At 39.4% G+C, this 21,467-nt stretch overlaps 1 protein-coding gene across 3 annotated transcripts in view; it reads left to right on the top strand.

Moving 5' to 3' along the window:
• Positions 1–218: 218 nt before the first annotated feature.
• The window catches only part of FAM117B (family with sequence similarity 117 member B), a 145,873-nt gene continuing 124,624 nt past the window's right edge, over positions 219–21,467 (top strand). For all 3 annotated transcript variants that reach the window (XM_057503683.1, XM_036928096.2, XM_036928094.2), the window contains exon 1: positions 219–945. In XM_057503683.1, coding sequence (XP_057359666.1) covers positions 375–945 — 571 coding nt within the window. In that variant the 5' untranslated portion in view covers positions 219–374. The remainder of the gene's footprint in view (positions 946–21,467) is intronic.

The following is a 21,467-nucleotide window of genomic DNA, read 5'->3' as shown; positions in this document are numbered from 1 at the left end:
TTCCTCCGCTCCCCTCCCCCGGGGGGCGGGTCTCTTTCTCTTTAAAGAGCAGACGGTCTCCGCGCAAACCCAGGCTCGCGAAGGCCCCGGGTCCGGACCCGATGCTAGCAGCCAATGGGCGCGGTGGAGCGGCTGGGGCGTGGTTGACGCTGCACCAATGGGCGCCCGCAGGGGGCGGGGACAGCGGAGGAGACACTATTGTTGATGAGGAGCGGCGGCGCGGCGGCTGCACCACCTCGCAGCTGCCGGCCGCATCCCGCAGCCCGGAACCCGGCCTCTCAGCCCGCCGCGGGGCCTTCCCTGCGGCCTCGGGAGTCCGCCTCCCGCAGCGCAACGACACTGCTCACCACCTCGGCCAGGCGCCGGGGGGGACCATGGCCCAGCGGGTGAGGCGCAGTGGGTCCCCCACGCCGGCAGGCTCCCTCGGGGGCGCTGCGGGCGCTCCGGCGGGGGCGGCCGGGAGCCGCCTGCAGCCCATGAGAGCGACGGTCCCGTTCCAGCTGAAGCAGCAGCAGCATGGCAGCCCCACGCGGGGCGGCGGCGGCAACAACGGCGGCTGCTGCGGCGGCGCCTCGGGCCCCTCAGGCGGCGGCGGCCCGCGCACCGCCTCGCGCAGCACCAGCCCCACGCGTGGCGGCGGGAATGCGGCCGCGCGCACCAGCCCCACGGTGGCCACGCAGACGGGCGCGTCCGCGACGTCCACACGCGGCACCAGCCCCACGCGCGGAGGCGCGCCCGGGGCTCGCGGGAGCCCCCCACGGCCGCAGCCCCCGCCGCCGCTGCTGGGCACTGTGTCTTCGCCCAGCTCGTCGCCCACCCACCTGTGGACTGGCGAGGGGAGCGCGGCCCCACCCCCGGCCCGCGTCCGGAACCGGAGGAGGTCGCCGGAGCAGAGCCGAAGCTCCCCAGAGAGCAGGAGCCCGAGCGCCCCGGTTTGCAAAGCAGGTGCGTGCTGGGGGCCGCGCGGCGAGGGCGCGGCGGGGCAGGCAGGGGTCCTGGGCGCGCGCCGTTACCGCGCGGGGACTGCGGCGCTGCCGCGGAGCCGGGCGGGCCGGGGCGGGGCCCGGGCGGTGCGACCCCGCCTCCGTGGGCTGTCCGCCGCATCCGTTGGTCCGCGGGCTCCGAGCCTCCCCTGCCGTAGAGGTGCAGCCGCTAACCCTGTGCTTGGGCAGCTCTGTGTTAGTGATACACCTGGGGTCTGGCCGCCCGCGGGCTACTGCTTACCCTCCTTTGTGTGTGAGGCTGGGAGTGGTTTGTCACTTTGTTTTAGAGATGTGGTTAATGTTAGTGTAGCACATGTCTTCTGCTGAGTGTTTCTCTTTGACAAGAGTTTTAGATTTGGGGGATTGAATACATTAGCATAGCAAAATGGGATCCCTGAAGAGACGTGAGGCTAGGAGTGAATTAGCATTTTCTAAGACTTGGTAAGTGGTAGCAAGAAGTGAAAAGCAAGATTCCTTTGGAAGGTTTACAGGCTTTGAGGGTCTGGGTATTATTTCTGATATACTGATTTTATGGTTAGGATGTAAAACCATTGGTTGATTTTTTTTTTTTACCAAAATCCAGGGGATGTCTCCTTGTTTTCATATTAGGAACTAAAAAATTGTTTTTCTCTATATTGGGAGCTTTTTTGGGAAAGGTCCTGAATGTAGCTGTTGGGTTTCATTGTACTCATTAATAAAGACTAACCCAGAAGAGAAGTTCAAATTGTGGAAGTGAAAAGAGATAAAATTTGTCATCTGATTTTCTTCCTGTTAGAACGTAGTGAAAAATAAAATGTGTTAAATGTATTAGTTTATGTATTAATACTGCCAACATAGACCTTTGCCTTCCCATTTGGGGAATTTGTGTTAAAAATTTTCAGGCAGAATAGAATTTCAGGAAAGGTGCTTCCTAACCAAATAAAACAGATGAACTGGTTTCAAGGGTTCATTCAGAAATGGGGAGTAGATGGAATATCTTACTATTAGTTATTAAAAATTTTAGACAGTGGATACTTTTTTGGGAGAGGATTGCCTGAAAAATAATCAGTGGTATTTTCTAATTAGAACAAGTGCTGTTTTAAACCTTTTGAAAATGTAAAGTGATTTTTTTTCTAAACCTCATTGGTCAAAATTAGTAGAACTCCCTCCTCCTCAAATAGTAACTATCACTTCCTGATTTCCTACTATGTGGTGATGATTTACCTACAATAAGTCATTTTAACTCACATAACAGGTTTTAGAGAGGTTGAGTAACAAGTAATAGAGTTGATAATGAACTAGGTGGTACTCCAAAATAATGTCTTTTACATTTTATCAAGGAGATAGCCTCATGATATGTAAGATAGAACCTGGGAAATATATAACAGATTAAAATGGCATGTGTTTAGTTTCTGAAGCAAGTCTTAGAAGTATCTGGTGAACATAATCGCTTCAATTTGTCTTTAATCTTCTGGAGCTAGCATAGTGTAGCAGGTGGAAGGGAAGGAGAGCTGCTTAAGTGGCCAGTAGAGATGAAGGAAGGAGGTAGTATTCCCAATCTAACAGTCTGGCTACTCTCTCAATTTGACCCTTAAAACAGCAGCAATCTGAGGGGTCAAAAATTGGCACTGTGTGGAGGAATGTGCACTTTTCTTCTGGAAGAGGGCTTCCTTTCTCAGGTTCTTGGGCTTCTCATGTGCCCATTCTTCACAATTCCCAAAGCCCTCGGATCTGTCATTCCATAGAATATTAAAACTGTAACATTAACCCTTCTCATTAGTTCCCTCCCCCCTCAAACCTCAGAAAAATAAAAACTTTTTCCTTTAGTGGTAGCACTTTCAACTAGGACACTGCCTGTTATTAAGTTATACATAATTTCTTATAGCTTCCATCCCAGGAATGTATTCTTGTTTCACTCTTGTGAACTATGCAGATAAAAAATGTCTTCAGATTTCAAGTGTTCATAGCACAAATTAGACCATTTTCTGTTTTTCTCAAACTAAATCTGGATGGACAGAAAGGGAAAAAGAAGAGTATAATTTCTAGACTTCCCCTTTGATTAAAGGGAGATTACCACCAGAGTGCAGCCTCAATGAAATGTAGAAATCCTTACTGGTAAAGGGGAATTGTCTATCTCATATAGTAAACCTTATGTGGTTCAAATACCAGAGTCCATCTAGATTAGGCTGCCAAATTCTAGGTATCCTTGTTAGGGATCCGGTATCTGAAAGTCCCTGAGTTGAAGGTCTCAGGGTTTTCAGGAGGGCATCCCTAGTCTGCCTGATCCCCATCCAGTTACCTTGTTCTTCCAGGGTTAGAGCTAATCTAATCATTGGCAGATCCAGAACTTCCTTTTTGTGACTACTATTAAATAATCCAAGCACCCATGCCTGTCAGATACTTTAAACTTCCCACATTGAGTGCCTGCCATCTCCATGGCAAAGTGGTTTGTCGTTAGGAACTGAGATTGCTTAGAGAAGGTAACTAGGCAACAGCGTTAACTGTAGAAAAAATGGGGAAGAAGGTGAAGTTTGTTTTTGTGCTTTCCCTTCTTTTACCTGACTTTGTCTTACTCAGTAAAATGTCCAGTAGATATATTACAAATGGAGAGGTGGCATAACAGAGGTTATTAGGCTTTGGATAGATGGTCTGGATTCAACACCTGTGTTCCACCACTTACAAGCCATCTGATATGATAAGTGAGTAGCTTTTTCACCCTTAACTTTCTTATTCTGTAAAATAGGTGATGATGTCTACTTCATGTGGTGGTAAGGATTGAATAAAACTGAAGAATACTCAGCATAGTACCTCAGTATATAAAAGTTAACTGTTGTGTATCATGCTAGTTTTCTTTGTAGTTTAAGTGAATATAATATACATTGCTAACATAGGCTTAGTTTTCATGGTTGTAAGAAATTTCTAATTGAAGAGAACATTGTCTATGAACATCCAGAACTGTTTCTCAAAGTCTGGTCTGTGGTTCATCTGTATCAGAATCCCTGGGGGGTGAGAGGGGTGTCTTGTTTAAAATGCAGGTTCTCTGGCCCTACTCCAGACCTTGAAAAACCCCCCTTCCCTGCCCCTTTGCGTTTTTGCTGTACCCTAAATTTGAATAATAGACACTAGAAATGCTGAAGGAAAATAGTTTGAAAACTCATTATGCAAAAGGGCATTAGTGTGGTATATATACAAGTTACTTTTGCAGTATGGCTTATATGTAGATAGGAATTATGTTTTGCTGATTTTTCCCTACTTGGAGTGCACTATGTTATATATGAATTTATTTATTGGGATGGGAGAGTGCCAAGAGGAGAAACAAGAAATGGATTTCTCTGGACTAATGATCATAAAGTAGGATAACAGAACTTCACATGTGCGGCATCTTAGACTGTTGCTTTCTAGTACTTTGTGAAGTATACAGCTTTAAGAATTCGGTGTTTCTCTAACATTTGGAAGACTGCTGCTAACTTCACACCTTCAAGGGAATCCTTTTGGTTTGTAATGTCTGTATTTTACAGTTGAAGGTCAGGCAAAGTAGAACTTTACTGTTAGTTCAACATCTTGGCTAGCATAATTTACATTGAATTAGGTCAATTCTGTAAGCTTTGATTTGAACTACTCTGTGTGTTAGTAACTGCAATACAAAGATGTAAAAGACATGGAACTCCAGAAACTCACAAGCCAGCCATGTAATACAGATACATAAGTAAATATAATGAGTGTTCTGGGCTCATAGAGACGTGAGAAATTCTGTAGAGAACAGATAAAGAAGTTCTGTTAGAGGAGATGGCTCTTGGTTTGGGTTGGAAAGGGAGGAGCAACTCTACAATTGGATCATAGAGGTTTGAAAATATACATAGCATAATTGGTACTATATGTCTTAAAATGTAGAGGATGGGATGTTGGGGATAAGAATGAGTGAATTAGAATTAGTATGTATTCCATGGCTAATTGATCTGGAGCCAGACTGCCAGGGTCCAAATCTTAGCATTACTTTATAGCTTTTTAACTTGAGGCAAATTTACTTCATCTGTAAAATGGGTTTTTACATTTTACATTTATATGTAAAATGGGTTTTACATTAAAAAAAAAGGGGTTACTAACTAGTAGTATTTACAAAGGAGGATTGTTAGAAGGATAAAATCCTCGTAATCTCTGTGTGGATATAGGAATCTCTTAGTATTAACTGTTTGCATATCATCTTTATCATCCTCATCATCCGAGGGTTTAGGAATAAAAATTGTTGTTAGTAGCAGTATTTAAATTAAAAAAATACAGTATTAAGACAGACATGCTATTTTTCCTTCAAGTGGTTTGGATATGGGAGTAGCTGACTTTCCCAACTTCCTTCCCTTCCAATTGCTGAGTTATCTTAACACCCTAATCTCCTTCCCATCTTCAGAGAATGAAATGTCCTTAGTCATTTATAAGATTTCCCAACTTTACTCTTCTTAGAATGTGTAGAGTTTATAAATACTTAGGATGAGTAGAGCATGAATTTGAGATAGGAGAGACTCTAGGATAGAAAGTCACAAAGGCATCAAGTACCCGAATTTGGGTGCAACGGCAGTGGAAATGGCAAGGATACAAGACATCAAAGAGACTTTAATTTGGTAACCTGTTAGATGCTGGAATTGAGAAAGGAGGAGTTGAGAATTAGCAACATAGGAAATACAAGTTTGGGAAAAGAAAATAAGCTCAGTTCTGGACATGTTTACTTTTTAAGATTGTGGCAAATACAGTTTTAGAACTCAGGTAGTTTGAAGTGGGGACAAAAAATTAGGTCTCATTGATTTCAGCTCATTCAACACATACTTCATGTAAGGCATTTGCCTGTGGGTAATACTTGAAATGACTAATCACTAGGATAGATAAGATGATGGGGAGAATGTGACGATAGAACTCTGGGAGAAAACAAGCATTTTAAAGTTGAAAAGAAAAGCCAGTGAAGAAGCCCGAGAATGTGATAGGAAGAGAAATGGCAGAATAGTATTAGAAAGCCAAAAGAAAGATTAGATTTTAAGGAGGAGATGATAAAGATTTTTAAATTCTGTGAAGAGAACATTATGCTGAGACTGGAGAATAGGTTTTTGAATTTGGCATTTTGGTCAGTTGATCTTTGAGAGAGAATTTGAGTAGTTTGTTGGGGGCAGAAATCAGATTAAAATGGTGGATAAGGAAGTAGAAGTAATGATTATAAATTATATTTACAGAGCATAAGTTACACTTAAGTCACTGAAAGGAAGGAAAGTGGCAACAGGATGAAGAGTTCATTAATTTTTTTGTAGGTTGGGGAAACTTAGGCATGTTTTATAGGTTGGGGAAAAGATTCATAGGTGCCTGAATGATTGCAAGTTCAAGAGAAAATGGAAATAGATGGAACAAGGTCACGGAAAATGTGAGAGACAGTGGGATCTATCTAGCACATGGTAGAGTTGGGAAATCTCATAAACGACTAAGGACACTTCATTCTCTGAGGATGGGAAGGAGATTAGGGTATTAAGATGACAACTCAGCAATGGAAGGGAAGGAAGTTGAGAAAGCTACATCCGTTGCCAAACTACTTGAAGGAAAAATAGCGTGTTTGTCTTAATACTGATTGTATTTTTAAATTTAATTTTTTATCAAACTACATGTACATAATTTAACATGTCAAATGGCACTAACTTATAATAAAATAAAATGTGCTCCTGCCACATCTCTCTCCACTCCCACTCCTGCCCTTAGAGACAGCTACTTTCAACACTTAGTGGTTTCTTCTGGTGTTTACATATTTCTAAATAACATGCTGATACTGCTCCATCAGGATTTTTTTTTCAATTTTATGTATTATATGGTGACTCCTACAATGGAAAATATAGACTTTGCCCTCATTGTGATCCTCCCCAGTCTTCCCTTTTGGTTAAGTCTTTAATGTTTAAGTTATTATCACTATGTAAATACTGCTTACAGCAAAAGCTTGTGATATGCTAGTTACATTTTCCTTCTTTTTAACTTTCTATTCTCTTTGAAGTTAAAGTTGCTTTGCTTTTTGTTTGCCCTGTTTTCTACATACCTATCATTAATTCATCCTTAAACTTTTGATAACAGAAACTTAAAAAAAATATCTTAAAACATGTTGGGTATTTTGTTCATTTGACTGTTTTTCTTGGAGATACCGTTCTAGAGTCTTATCCTATTCCAAACTGACTCATTGATCTCTAGGTCTGTGTCATAGCTGTATTGCCTTGCAATTTCTTAGGGAATTCCTTCACTTGTCTCCTGTTTTGTATACCCTAACCTCTGCATCTTGTTTTGCTGAGCATAATCTCCAGTAATTTTTTGAGAGATGCTACATGGAAGATGTATATATATATTTAAGACCTTCAGTGTCTGCAGATACCTGTCTTTGCACTTGATGATTTGACTGGGTATAGAATTCTAGGTTGGAAATAATTTTTTTACTGGATACTGAATGGACTTCATCTTTTAGCTTCTAGAATTTGTGTTGAGAATTCTGATGCCATTCTGATTCTTAGTCTCTTGTATGTGATGGTTTGTGTGTATGTATGTTCTCTGTGGAAGTGTTACTGTTCTGGAATGATTGCCTTGGTGTGGGTTTTTTTTCCCCCATTTAGTGTGCTAGGTACTCTGTGGAATTTTTCAATCTAGAGATTCTTCATTTCTGAAAATTCTCTTCTGTCATTTCTCCTTTCTATTGTGTTTTATCTTTCTGGAATCCCTGCTATGTGGGACCTCTTGGATTGAACCTATACTGTTTTATTTACATCTGAAGTTCAGTGTCTGTATCTTTTTGTTCTTTCTAGAAGATTTATTTTCCCTTCCATCCTTTCAATTCATTTAAAAATTTTGGCCATTGTATTTTCATTTTTCGGAAGAACTTACATTCTCTGATGGTCCCTTGTCTTGTCAGTGTCTTCTAAAAATATTTATAAAATGTCTAAATACCCTTAAAGTTTGCTTTTGCTCTCTACATTGTCCTTAGAGCTCTTTTTGTTTTGAGCTTTGTCTTCCATGTTGGAAACTTTCCTTAGTTTTCTATAAATATTTAAATAAGACACAAAAATGCTGGTTAGGTGTTCTGTCTGTCTGGATCATGCTGGTAGATTGGAGCATCTTTGAATAGAATGATGATGCAAGGACTCTCAAAAGTGAGTTTTTTCCTTTTCTTGGGCTGGTTTCCCCAGGGAATAGTCCTACACTGTCAAGCCTGAGGATATGTCTGATGTCCTTAAAATATGTCTCTCTAGTTAATCTCTCTAGCGCAGTTTTTCCTCATCTTTTTGTTCCAGAGAAGCCCTTGGAATAATTTCCATTTCTCAGGGAACCCCTGCACTTGTGATTGGTAGTTGAGATATAATGATAAAATACTAAAGAATGTTCTTCTGAGTACAGACTGATTTTCTTTGTGGATCTGTTTATTTGGCCAGCTTATTATAAGCCCATTTATTTTGCATAGTTTTCCCCTCTATCTCTTCCTTGGGAAAAACATACTTAAGCTCAGCATACCTTCCTTGAAATTAATTCTTTCCATTTTCATAAATTAAAGAAAAATTCAGGTAGATACAGTAAAATAGAATATACGTTAGTGTACAGTTTGATGACCTTTTCATAGATTTTTAAAAAGGAAACTATAATATATTTGATTAAATAATTGGCTTAAGACAAATGAGTTTTAATTTTTCTAAAAGCAAGATCACAATATTTCATTTAAATAAAATTTGTTATTTTTTTACAATGTGAAAATTTATTGACAGGATTGTATAGTGAAGCTGCTAAAACATAAGATTATGTGAAAAAAATTTAGACTTAGACTCAATGGTGTAAGAGTTTCAAAAAATTCTGAGTAACATAATCTGTCTCAAATATAGGTCTAGCAGAATTATTGTACACATATGTTGATTTCTTGACCTCTTACAGACCTCTGTAAGAAAAAATATATTTTCAGAAATAAAAGTAATGAACTATTTCTTTGAGGGAAAAAGGAGAAACATGTACTTGGTGGTTTTTTGTGTTTTTTCTGTGCAGATAGATACTTAATTTTGGGTTGACCTTGAAATGAGCACACTCACTTTCATTTTCAAATGAAATGAAGCACTTCCTTCCTTGCTTTTGTACAGCAAAGGACACCATCAGCAGAACAAAAAGACATCGTACCATATGGGAGAATATATTCATAAATGACAGATCCGATAAAGGGTTGACATCCAAAATATATAAAACGCTTCATACCTCAACAAACAGAAAGCAAATAAGCCAATTAAAAAATGGGCAGAGGAGCTGAACAGATAGTTGTCCAAAGAAGAAATTCAGGTTGCCAACAGGCACATGAAAAGATGCTCCTCATCACTAATCATCAGAGAAATGCAAATTAAAACCACAATGAGATATCACCTCACACCACTAAGGATGGCCACCATCCAAAAGACAAACAACATCAAATGTTGGCGAGGATGTGGAGAAAGGGGAACCCTCCTACACTGCTGGTGGGAATGTAAATTAATTCAACCATTGTGGAAAGCAGTAAGGAGGTTCCTCAAAAAGCTCAAAATAGAAATACCATTTGACCCAGGAATTCCACTTCTAGGAATTTACCCTAAGAATGCAGCAGCCCAGTTTGAAAAAGACAGATGCACCCCTATGTTTATCGCAGCACTATTTACAATAGCCAAGAAATGGAAGCAACCTAAGTGTCCATCAGTAGATGAATGGATAAAGAAGACGTGGTACATATACACAATGGAATATTACTCAGCCATAAGAAGAAAACAAATCCTACCATTTGCAACAACGTGGATGGAGCTAGAGGGTATTATGCTCAGTGAAATAAGCCAGGCAGAGAAAGACAAGTATCAAATGATTTCACTCATCTGTGGAGTATAAGGACAAAGGAAAACTGAAGGAACAAAACAGCAGCAGACACACAGAACCCAAGAATGGACTAACAGTTACCAAAGGGAAAGGGACTGGAGAGGATGGGTGGGAAGGGAGGGATAAGGGGGAAAAAGGGACATTACAATTGGCCCACATAATGTAGTGGTGGGAGGACACGGGAAAGGCAGTGTATACAGAGAAGACAAGTAGTGATTCTGTAGCATGTTACTACGCTGATGGACAGTGACTGTAATGGGGTATGTGGTAGGGACTTGATAATAGGGGGAATCTAGTAACCATAATTTTGTTCAAGTAACTGTACATTAACGATACCAAAAAAATAAAAGTTGAAAATGCAGCAAGTTATTCATCGCTTTCTGGTGAATAGCAAGATACTTTCAACAGAAATCAAAAATATCAGTGCAGATCAGGAAATCTTACTTAAAAAAAATTTATGTTGGTGTCTTTTATTCTAATAAAAAAGAATGAACAAGAATGCAATACATTTGTCTGTAGACCTACCTTTTCTTGTTGAAAAACGGCTACTTACCAAGCAGTCTGTTCAATATGATCCTGTTTTTGCCAAATGTCCTTTTTATTTATTTATTTTTATTATTTTTATTTTGGTATGCTTAATCTACAATTACATGAGGAGCATTATGTTTACTAGGCTCCCCCCTTCACCAAGTCCCCCCCACAAACCCCGTTTCAGTCACTGTCCATCAGCGTAGTAAGATGCTGTAGAATCACTACTTGTCTTCTCTGTGTTGCACAGCTCTCCCCCTGCCCCACCCCAACATTATAAATGCTCATCGTAATGGCCCCCTTTCTTTTTCCTCCCCCTTATCCATCCCTTCCCACCCATCCTCCCCAGTCCCTTTCCCTTTGGTAACTGTTTGTCCATTCTTGGGTTCTGTGAGTCTGCTGCTGTTTTGTTCTTTCAGTTTTTTCTTTGTTCTTATACTCCACATAAGAGTGAAATCATTTGGTACTTGTCTTTCTCCGTCTGGCTTATTTCACTGAGCATAATACCCTCTAGCTCCATCCACGTTGTTACAAATGGTAGGATTTGTTTTCTTCTTATGGCTGAATAATATTCCATTGTGTAAATGTACCACATCTTCTTTATCCATTCATCTACTGATGGACACTTAGGTTGTTTCCATTTCTTGGCTATTGTAAATAGTGCTGCAATAAACATAGGGATGAATATGTCTTTTTCAAACTGGGCTGCTGTATTCTTAGGGTAAATTCCTAGGAGTGGAATTCCTGGGTCAAATGGTATTTCTATTTTGAGCTTTTTGAGGAACCTCCATACTGCTTTCCAAAATGGCTGAACTATTATACATTCCCACTGGCAGTGTAGGAGGGTTCCCCTTTCTCCACAACCTCGCCAACATTTGTTGTTGTTTGTCTTTTGGATGGTGGTGATCCGTACTGGTGTGAGATGATATCTCATTGTGGTTTTAATTTGCATTTCTCTGATGACAGCGATGTGGAGCATCTTTTCATGTGTCTGTTGGCCATCTGAATTTCTTCTTTGGAGAAGTGTCTGTTCAGCTCCTCTGCCCATTTCTTAATTGGATTATTTGGTTTTTGTTTGTTGAGCTGCGTGAGCTCTTTATATATATTGGATGTAAACCCCTTATTGGATATGTCATTTATGAATATAGTCTCCCATACTGTAGGATGCCTTTTTGTTCTACTGATGGTGTCCTTTGCTGTATAGAAGCTTTTCAGCTTGATATAGCCCCACTTGTTCATTTTTGCTTTTGTTTCTCTTGCCCGGGGAGATATGCTCATGAAGAAGTCGCTCATGTTTATGTCCAAGAGATTTTTGCCTATGTTTTTTTCTAAGAGTTTTATGGTTTCATGACTTACATTCAGGTTTCTGATCCAGTTCGAATTTACTTTTGTGTATGGGGTTAGACAGTGATCCAGTTTCATTCTCTTACATGTAGCTGTCCAGTTTTGCCAACACCAGCTGTTGAAGAGGCTGTTATTTCCCCATTGTATGTCCATGGCTCCTTTATCGTATATTAATTGACCATAAATGTTTGGTTAATGTCTGGAGTCTCTATTCTGTTCCACTGGTCTGTGGCTCTGTTCTTGTGCCAGTACCAAATTGTATTGATTACTGTGGCTTTGTAGTAGAGCTTGAAGTTGGGGAGCGAGATCCCCCCCACTTTATTCTTCCTTCTCAGTATTGCTTTGGCTATTCAGGGTCTTTGGTGGTTCCATATGAATTTTTGAACTATTTGTTTCAGTTTGTTTAAGAATGCTGTTGGTAATTTGATAAGGATTGCATTAAATCTGTAGACTGCTTTGGGCAGGATGGCCATTTTGACAATACTGATTCTTCCTAGCCAAGAGCATGGGATGAGTTTCCATTTGTTAGTGTCCTCTTTAATTTCTCTTTAGAATGTCTGTAGTTTTTAGGGTATAGGTCTTTCATTTCCTTAGTTAGGTTTATTCCTAGGTATTTTATTCTTTTTGATACAATTGTGAATGGAATTGTTTTCCTGATTTCTCTTTCTATTAGTTTGTGTATAAGAAAGCCACAGATTTCTGTGTATTAATTTTGTATCCTGCAACTTTGCTGTATTCCGATATCAGTTCTAGTAGTTTTGGAGTGGAGTCTTTAGGGTTTTTTATGTACAATATCATATCATCTGCAAATAGTGACAGTTTGACTTCCTCTTTACCGATCTGGATTCTTGTATTTCTTTGTTTTGTCTTAATTGCCATGGCTAGGACCTCCAGTACAATGTTGAATAACAATGTAGAGAGTGGGCATCCCTGTCTTGTTCCCGATATTACAGGAAAAGCTTTCAGGTTCTCGCTGCTAAGTATGATGTTGGCTGTAGGTTTATCATATATGGCGTTTATTATGTTGAGGTACTTGCCCTCTATACCCATTTTGTTGAGAGTTTTTATCATGAATTGATGTTGAGTTTTGTCGAATGCTTTTTCAGCATCTAAGGAGATGATCATGTGGTTTTTGGTTTTTGTCCTTTTTGTTTATGTGATGGATGATGTTGATGGATTTTCGAATGTTGTACCATCCTTGCATCCCCGAGATGAATCCCACTTGGTCATGGTGTGTGGTCCTCTTGATGTATTTTTGAATTCGGTTTGCTAATATTTTGTTGAGTATTTTTGCATCTACCTTCATCAGTGATATTGGTCTGTAATTTTCTTTTTTGGTGGGGTCTTTGCCTGGTTTTGGTATTAGAGTGATGCTGGCTTCATAGAATGAGTTTGGGAGTATTCCGTCCTCTTCTATTTTTTGGGAAACTTTAAGGAGAATGGGTATTATGTCTTCTCTGTATGTCTGATAAAGTTCCACGGTAAATCCATCTGGCCCAATGGTTTTGTTGTTGGGTAATTTTTTCATTACTGCTTCAGTATCACTGCTGGTAATTGGTCTGTTTAGATTTTCTGTTTCTTCCTTGGTAACTCTTGGAAGGGTGTGTTTTTCTAGGAAGTTGTCCATTTCTTCTAGGTTTTCCAACTTGTTAGCATATAGTTTTTTGTAGTATTCTCTAGTAATTTTTTGTATTTCTGTGGGGTCCGTTGTGATTTTTCCTTTCTCATTTCTGATTCTCTTGATGTGTGTAGATTCTCTTTTTCTCTTAATTAGTCTGGCTAGGGGCTTATCTCTTTTGTTTATTTTCTCAAAGAAGCAGCTCTTGGTTTTGTTATTTTTTTCTATTGTTTTATTCTTCTCAATTTTATTTATTTCTTCTCTGATCTTTATTATGTCCCTCCTTCTGCTGACTTTAGAACTTATTTGTTCTTCTTTTTCCAATTTCGATAATTGTGACTTTAGACTATTCATTTGGGATTGTTCTTCCTTCTTTAAATATGCCAGGATTGCTATTTACTTTCCTCTTAGAAGTGCTTTTGCTGCGTCCCACAGAAGTTGGGTCTTTGTGTTGTTGTTGTCATTTGTTTCCATATATTGCTTGATCTCTATTATAATTTGGTCTTTGATCCATTGACTATTTAGGAGCATGTTGTTAAGCCTCCATGTGTTTGTGAGCCTTTTTGCTTTCTTTGTACAATTTATTTCTGGTTTAATACCTTTGTGGTCTGATAAGTTGGTTGGTAGAATTTCAGTCTTTTTGAATTTTCGGAGGCTCTTTTTGTGGCCTAATATGTGGTCTATTCTGGAGAATGTTCCATGTGCACTTGAGAAGAATGTATATCCTGTTGCTTTTGGGTGTAGAGTTGTATAGATGTCTATTAGGTCCATCTGTTCTAGTGCATTGTTCAGTGCCTCTGTGTCCTTACTTATTTTCTGTCTGGTGGATCTGTCCTTTGGGGTGAGTGGTGTGTTGAGGTGTCCTAGAATGAATGTGTTGCATTCTGTTTCCTCCTTTAATTCTGTTAGTATTTATTTCATGTATGTTGGTGCTCCTGTATTGGGTACATATATACTTATAATGTTTATATCCTCTTGTTGGACTGACCCCTTTATCATTATGTAATATCCTTCTTTATCTCTTGTTACTTTCTATGTTTTGAGATCTATTTTGTCTGATATTAGTACTGCTACACCTGCTTTTTTCTCCCTGTTGTTTGCATGAAATACCTTTTTCCATCCCTTGACTTTTAGTCTGTGCATGTCTTTGGGTTTGAGGTGAGTCTCTTGTAAGCAGCATATAGATGGGTCTTGCTTTTTTATCCATTCTGTTACTCTGTGTCTTTTGATTGGTGCATTCAGTCCATTTACATTAGGGTGATTATTGAAAGACATGTACTTATTGCCATTGCAGGCTTTAGATTCGTGGTTACCAAAGGTTCAAGGTTAGCTTCTTTACTATCTTACCATCTGACTTAGTTCACTTATTGAGCTATTATAAACACAGTCCGAAGATTCTTTATTTCTCTCCCTTCTTATTCCTCCTCCTCCATTCTTTATGTTAGGTGTTTTATTCTGTGCTCTTTTGTGTTTCCTCTGATTGCTTTTGTGATTAGTTGATTATATTTTTTGCCTTTAGTTAGTATTTGGTTGGTCTGCTTTCTTTGCTGTGATTTTATTTTCTCTGGTGACAATATTTTTAGCCTTAGGAGTGCTTCCATCTAGAGCAGTTCCTCTTAAATACCCTGTAGAGGTGGTTTGTAGGAGGCAAATTCCCTCACCTTTTGCTTGTCTGGGAATTGTTTAATCCCTCCTTCATATTTAAATGATAATCGTGCTGCATACAGTATTCTTGGTTCAAGGCCCTTCTGTTTCATTGCATTAAATGTATCATGCCATTCTCTTCTGTCCTGTAAGGTTTCTGTTGAGAAGTCTGATGATAGCCTGATGGGTTTTCCTTTGTAGGGGACCTTTTTCTCTTGTCTGGCTGCCTTTAATACTCTGTCCTTGTCCTTGATCTTTGCCATTTTAATTATTATGTGTCTTGGTGTTGTCCTCCTTGGATCCCTTCTGTTGGGAGTTCTGTGTGCTTCTGTGGTCTGATCGACTATTTCCTCCCCCAGTTTGGGGTAGTTCTCAGCAATTATTTCTTCAAATACACTTTCTATCCCTTTTTCTCTCTCTTCTTCTTCTGGTACCCTTATAATGCGGATATTGTTCCGTTTGGATTGGCCACACAGTTCTCTTAATATTGTTTCATTCCTGGAGATCCTTTTATTTCTCTCTACATCAGCTTCTCTGTGTTCCTGTTCTCTGATTTCTATTCCATTAATGGCCTCTTGCATCTCATCCATTCTGCTTTTAAGTCCTTCCAGAGACTGTTTTATTTCTGTATTCTCCCTCCCAGCTTTATCCGTTAGCTCTTGCATTTTTCTCTGCAGCTCCATCAGCATCAGCATCATTATGACCTTTATTTTGAATTCTTTTTCAGGAAGATTGGTTAAATCTATCTGCCTAGGTTCCCTCTCAGGGGAGGATGTCTCTGTGATTTGGTCTGGATCGTATTCTTCTGCCTTTTCATGGCAATAGAGGTGGTCATGGGCATTTGGAGCATGTGTCATCTGGGAGAACAAAGTCTGTTCCTGCTTGCCAGTCACCACCTTCTCCTGTGAAAACGGAGACCCCTAGGCCCTTGTGCTGGGCAGGTGCGCCCCATTGGGTCCTCTAAGTTTGGCCCAGACAGCCTTGGAGGTGGCTCTGTGCAGCTGATGTGGGAGTGGCTGGCCTCAGGTTGCTGCCCCGTTATGGCAGGGCTGCGCCATACAGGGAACGGGCGGGAAGCTGTTTATCGCTGTGAGGGGCCTCAGCTGCACTGCCGCCCAGAGGGTTAGGGCTCCCGGAGTTCCCTGTGCTTCCCAGCTGCTTGGCTGAGTGTGCCAGGATGTTCCCGTTGAGCTATGTGGCTCCTGTCCCTTTAAGACTTTCTAAAAGCACTCGCTTTTCTTTTGTCTCGGGCGCTGGCTGTGGGGCCCGCTCACAGGTTTTACTGTTCCGTTTCCCTATTATCCAGCACACCACGCAGTGTGTGTCTGCACTCCCAGTGTGGATGACTAGGGCTGGATATTCAGCAGTTCTGGGCTCCCACTCCCTCTCCTCTCTGACTCCTCTCCTCCCACCAGGGAGCTGGGGTGAGGGTTGCGCTCGGATCCTGCTGGGCCGCGGCTTGTATCTTATCCCCTTCGTGATGTGCTGGGTTCTCGCAGGTGTAGATGTAGCCTGGCTGTTGTACTGTATTGTCTGGTCTCTCTTTTAGGAATAGTTGTATTTGTTGTATTTTCAAAAATCTATATGGGTTTGGAAGTAGATTTCCGCTTCCCTACTCACGCTGCCATCTTGCCCGGAACTCTCCCAAATGGCCTTTTTTGTTCTAATGTACGTTATTAGAATATACATCAGAAGAGGAAATCTTACCTATAAGCAGACTGCAGCTAATTTACAACTGAAGTATGTGCTCCCAAAACTTTGTGGAAACTTTTCTGCAGTTGCCTCCTTTCCTGTTCTCCATGTAGGTTCCACCTTTTTATTTCTTCAGTATTGTTTTAGTAAGAAGTCTTTGGTGTTCTTTTTGATAAAGGCTAGCAGGCAGTCAAGGTCAAATTACCTGTTGTTTATTCTAAAAAAAATTCTGCATGACATTTTTAACTGTGTATAGTTCTTTTGGTAGTAAGTTTAAATATTATTTTGGAGGTCTTGCCCTCAAAGGGCTCATTCTGTAATGTTTCAGGCCACCTACCAGCATGAATCCCTCTCTCCCTCTTTCTCTCTCCTTCCTCTGCTCCTCTCCTCTCCCCTTCCCAGATAAACGTTTAAATGATTAAAATGATAAATGATAAAAGAAAATGCAGTAGGCAATCTTTCCCCATTTGTCTTTGAAGTTAATTCTTAGAGAAATCCATTAGCTGTTTCTTTTGTATTATTCGAGTTATATGCATTACAGATATATGCATATGCGGTTGTACATACAGGTTTATTATGGACCATGTGATATTTCATCAGGCTTCTATTTGAACAGTTAGATCATTTCCAGTCTTTTGTTGCTCATTGGTGCTGTGCTGAATATTCTTGTTTATACTTCCTTGTACACTTACATGTGAGTTTATCTGTAGTATAAATTCCTAGAAATGAAATTTCTTGGTTAAAGATGTACACTCTTCATTCTATTGTCAAACATATTTTAGGACTTTGTATAAGTTCATACTTGCATTCTAAGAGCCTGTTTCTTTTTTCCTATCTTTATTTGGATTATTTTTTATGATTGTTTCACCTCCACTGTTAGTTATAGTAATACTTCTTCTTTACTACACTGTCATTGTCCTACAGCAGTGCTATAAAAAGGACTTCCTGCAGTGATAGAAATGTTCTGTATCTGTGTTGTCTAATATTTCATGTTAGAACCTTATATTAATATATTTCCATTTCCTGCCTCTCATTCTTTGTGCTCTTGTCAAATATTTTGCTTTATTGTTATAAATCCCATAGTACATTGTTCTTGTTTTTACTTTTGATGGTTAATTATTTTTGGAGAAAAAATCTATATTATGCTCATTTTCACCACTTTTATTTTCTTTGTGTGAAGTAGTGTGAATGAAGAAGGGTTTATTTGAGATGGAAAGAATTGTTAGGACCTGGTAACTGATTAGATTTGAATGTGGAAGGTAAGAGAGCATAATAATGGCTGAGATTTTTAACCTGCCTGCGTGGTTGAATTCATAATATTGTCATTAACTGGTTTCAGAAGTGCTGTTATATTCTGCATACAGAATAGGCCACAGACTTTTGAAGTATGATGCACTGAAATTTTTAACATTTCGAAGGTAATAGGACAATAATAATATGAACATTTTGGAAGATAAAAGAAACAGGCTGGTTTTTTTTGTGTGTGTACCCTTACAGTTTACCATTCTTAAAATTTTGTAATTGTTGTTTTACTTGCATTGTACTGGGATTTACTGAGATCTATCTCATTATTCGTGGAAAACTATTTGCATTAATTATGTTTCCCATTGTGCATGTATAATGATATTTCTAAAAATGAGGACAAGTGATGTCTGTTTATGTTATTTTAGAACCCATGCCCACTCTGTGCAGAACAGCTTATAAGGCACTGAGAAGACATGCCTGACTTTATGGACTCCAGAACTAAAAAGAGACAGTCTGGATGTTTGCAGTATTCAGGGGTTAGCACTAAAAATAAAATGTGTAATATTACTAAGAAAAGACTGATGTGGCCATATGGGACTCTGTCTTGAATCAGAATACTTCATGTACAGTAAAGAATTTCTAAGTGACTTGTAGAAACATTCTTCAGTTCTCTAGAAAGCAGTTGCCATTAATGCTGTCCCTAAGAATTCTTGGAAAATCTGCTTCTGGAAATTGATTTAGTGTCACAGGAATGCTCTGTCCTGCTTCAGAGATGTTGTGTTTCAATTGTGTAAGGTAGATTAAGGATCAACTTTTATGCAGTCTCACTACCAATTAAACTTTTTCGTCCATATGGTCCACCTAGTACTTCTGTTATAATTAATCTGTTCCTCTCTCCCTTCAGTTGGACTAGGGAGAACTTTTAAGGTTTAAATGAGACCTAATAAAAAATGTTGTTCAAATGAATGAATGGATACATATTTTTAAAAAATATGTATGAATGTGAAGACCCAAATGCTATCCTCTAAATAGAGGCTCCAAATAGAGTCTTTTGTCTGTTGCCCATTGATTAGGAGGCTTTGGGTAACAACAGGTTTTATCTATCTCAAGTACTATTTTTTTTTTATAATTGTGCCTGTTGGAAATGTCTTTACTACTGGAAATTTGCATATTTCTAGTAATGGTTAATGAGATTATGCTGATCCATGTACACACTCTTGTCTCATACCTTTTTGATCTGACTGCTAACTGAGTTTAAAACTAAGTAGAGTAAGAGGTTATGGAACAGTCCCCCTCTTTGTAAACCTTTTAAAAATATAAAGCTTTTTAAAACTGTACATGAGTCAGACTTACACCATGTTTTAACCAGTTAAAAAAGTTTTGAGAACTTATAAAATTTTTAATGAGTCTGAACCCTCAAATAGTAGGTAAGAAAGATTAGTATTCTAAGGCTGGAAGCACTGGAGGGAAGAGCGAGCACGTCGGACACTGATGACCTGCCAAAGTCCCCGGCTGTTGCCCCCTCCCAACCTGAAAAATGTGCCTTGGGCTAGCCAATCCTCGTGCCACTGTAAATCTAAGCTCTGCCTCCCCCTACCTTCTTTAAAAACACGCTGCCTGTCTACTTACGTGCGAATTCCCCAGCCTCCATTTCTATAGACTGGGAAATCTTGCCCGGGTATTGCATTCAAATAAACTACCTGGCCCTTTGTTGCCTTTCTTCGCCTGCTTATTTCAGCTAGAATTTATCTTACAAGTATTATAGTATGCTATTATATATAAAGTTGAATACTGTACCAAATTTATGAATTTTCACTTACTTATTCTTCTTTTTAGTACACATTTGTTCTATTTTCATCATAAACTACTTTAGTAAAAATATCTTTGTAAATGTATGTGTTCAGAGGCTGGTATGAGTATACATTTATATGTATCCCAGTTAGAAAAAAATACCCCAGGATTGATATTATTTAGTTAGGTTTTAAATAATTTAATGCTTTGTAGCATTGCTTTCCAAAAGATTTAATTAATTTACCCTGTTAACAGAAAGGAGTGTGTCTGCCTGTTGCTGTGAAACCTTGTCAAAGTTAGACTTCATGCCTTTTATTTAGTTTTACTAATGAAATGTGTAGACAAAGTACATCATTGCTTTCATTTGTGTTTCCTTACATGTTTCCTGGGGTCAAGTAAGTATCTGATGTAATATGTTTAATCACCTCATATAGTCAATACCATTTAGAAAGAAATAATAGCATCAGGATTTACCTTAAATGTAAATGGACTGAATGCATCAATCAAAAGACATAGAGTGGCAAAATGGATTAAAAAACAGGATCCATCTATATGATGCCTACAAGAGACTCATTCAGAGCCAAAGACATACATGGACTGAAATTGAAGGGTTGGAAAAAGTGCAGGACCAAATGGTGTCTCAGCTAAATCCTACCAAACATTTAAAGAAGAGTGAATACTAATCCTTTTTAAAGTACTCCAGAAAGTAGAACAGAAAGGAATACTTCCCAACTCATTCTCTGAGGCCACCATCACTCTAATGCTAAAATCACATGAAGACACCACAAAAAAAGAAAATTGTAGACCAATATGCCTAATGACCATAGATGCAAAAATCCTCAACAAAATATTAACAAACTGAATTCAAAAATATATACAAAGGATCATCCAACATGACCAAGTGGGATTTATTCTAGAGATGCATGGTTGGTATGATATTCATTAATTAACATGATAAATCACATTAACAAAAAGAAGGATAAAAACCACATGATCATCTCAATAGATGGTGAAAAACATTTGACAAAATTCAACAACTGTTCATGATAAAAACTGAACAAATTAGAGTGTACATAGCTCAAAATAACAAATGGCCATATATGACAAACCCACAGCTAACATACACAATGGAGAAAAGCTGAAAGCTTTTCCACTAAGATCTGGAACAAGAAAAGCATGTCCACACTCACCACTTTTTTTAAATTAAGGTATCACTGATATACACTCTTATGAAGGTTTCACATGAAACACATTGTAGTTACTACATTCACCCATATTGTCAAATCCCGCCATACCCCATTGAAGTCACTGTCCTTCAGTGTAGTAAGATGCCACAGTCACTACTTGTCTTCTCTGTGACCCCCACACACACTGTGTGTACTAATCATAATACCCCTCAGTCCCCTGCTCCCTTCCTCCCCATCCCTCCCCTTTGGTAACTGCTAATCCCTTCTTGGAGTCTGTGAGTCTGCTGCTGTTTTGTTCCTTCAGTTTTGCTTCGTTGTTATACTCTGCAAATGAGGGAAATCATTTGGTACTTGCCTTTCTCTGTCTGGCTTATTTCCTGAGCAAAATACCCTCCAGCTCCATCCATGTTGTTGCACATGGTAGGATTTGTTTTCTTCTTATGGCTGAATAATATTCTATTGTGTATACACCCACATCTTTATGCATTCATCTACTGATGGACACTTAGGTTGCTTCCATATCTTGGCTATTATAAATAGTGCTTCAGTAAACAGGGGTGCATATGTCTTTTTGAATCTGAGATC

The sequence above is a fragment of the Manis pentadactyla genome, chromosome 6 (assembly GCF_030020395.1).
Source record: "Manis pentadactyla isolate mManPen7 chromosome 6, mManPen7.hap1, whole genome shotgun sequence".
NCBI classification, from domain to species: Eukaryota; Metazoa; Chordata; class Mammalia; order Pholidota; family Manidae; genus Manis; species Manis pentadactyla.
This window is presented reverse-complemented; position numbering and strand designations above follow the sequence as displayed.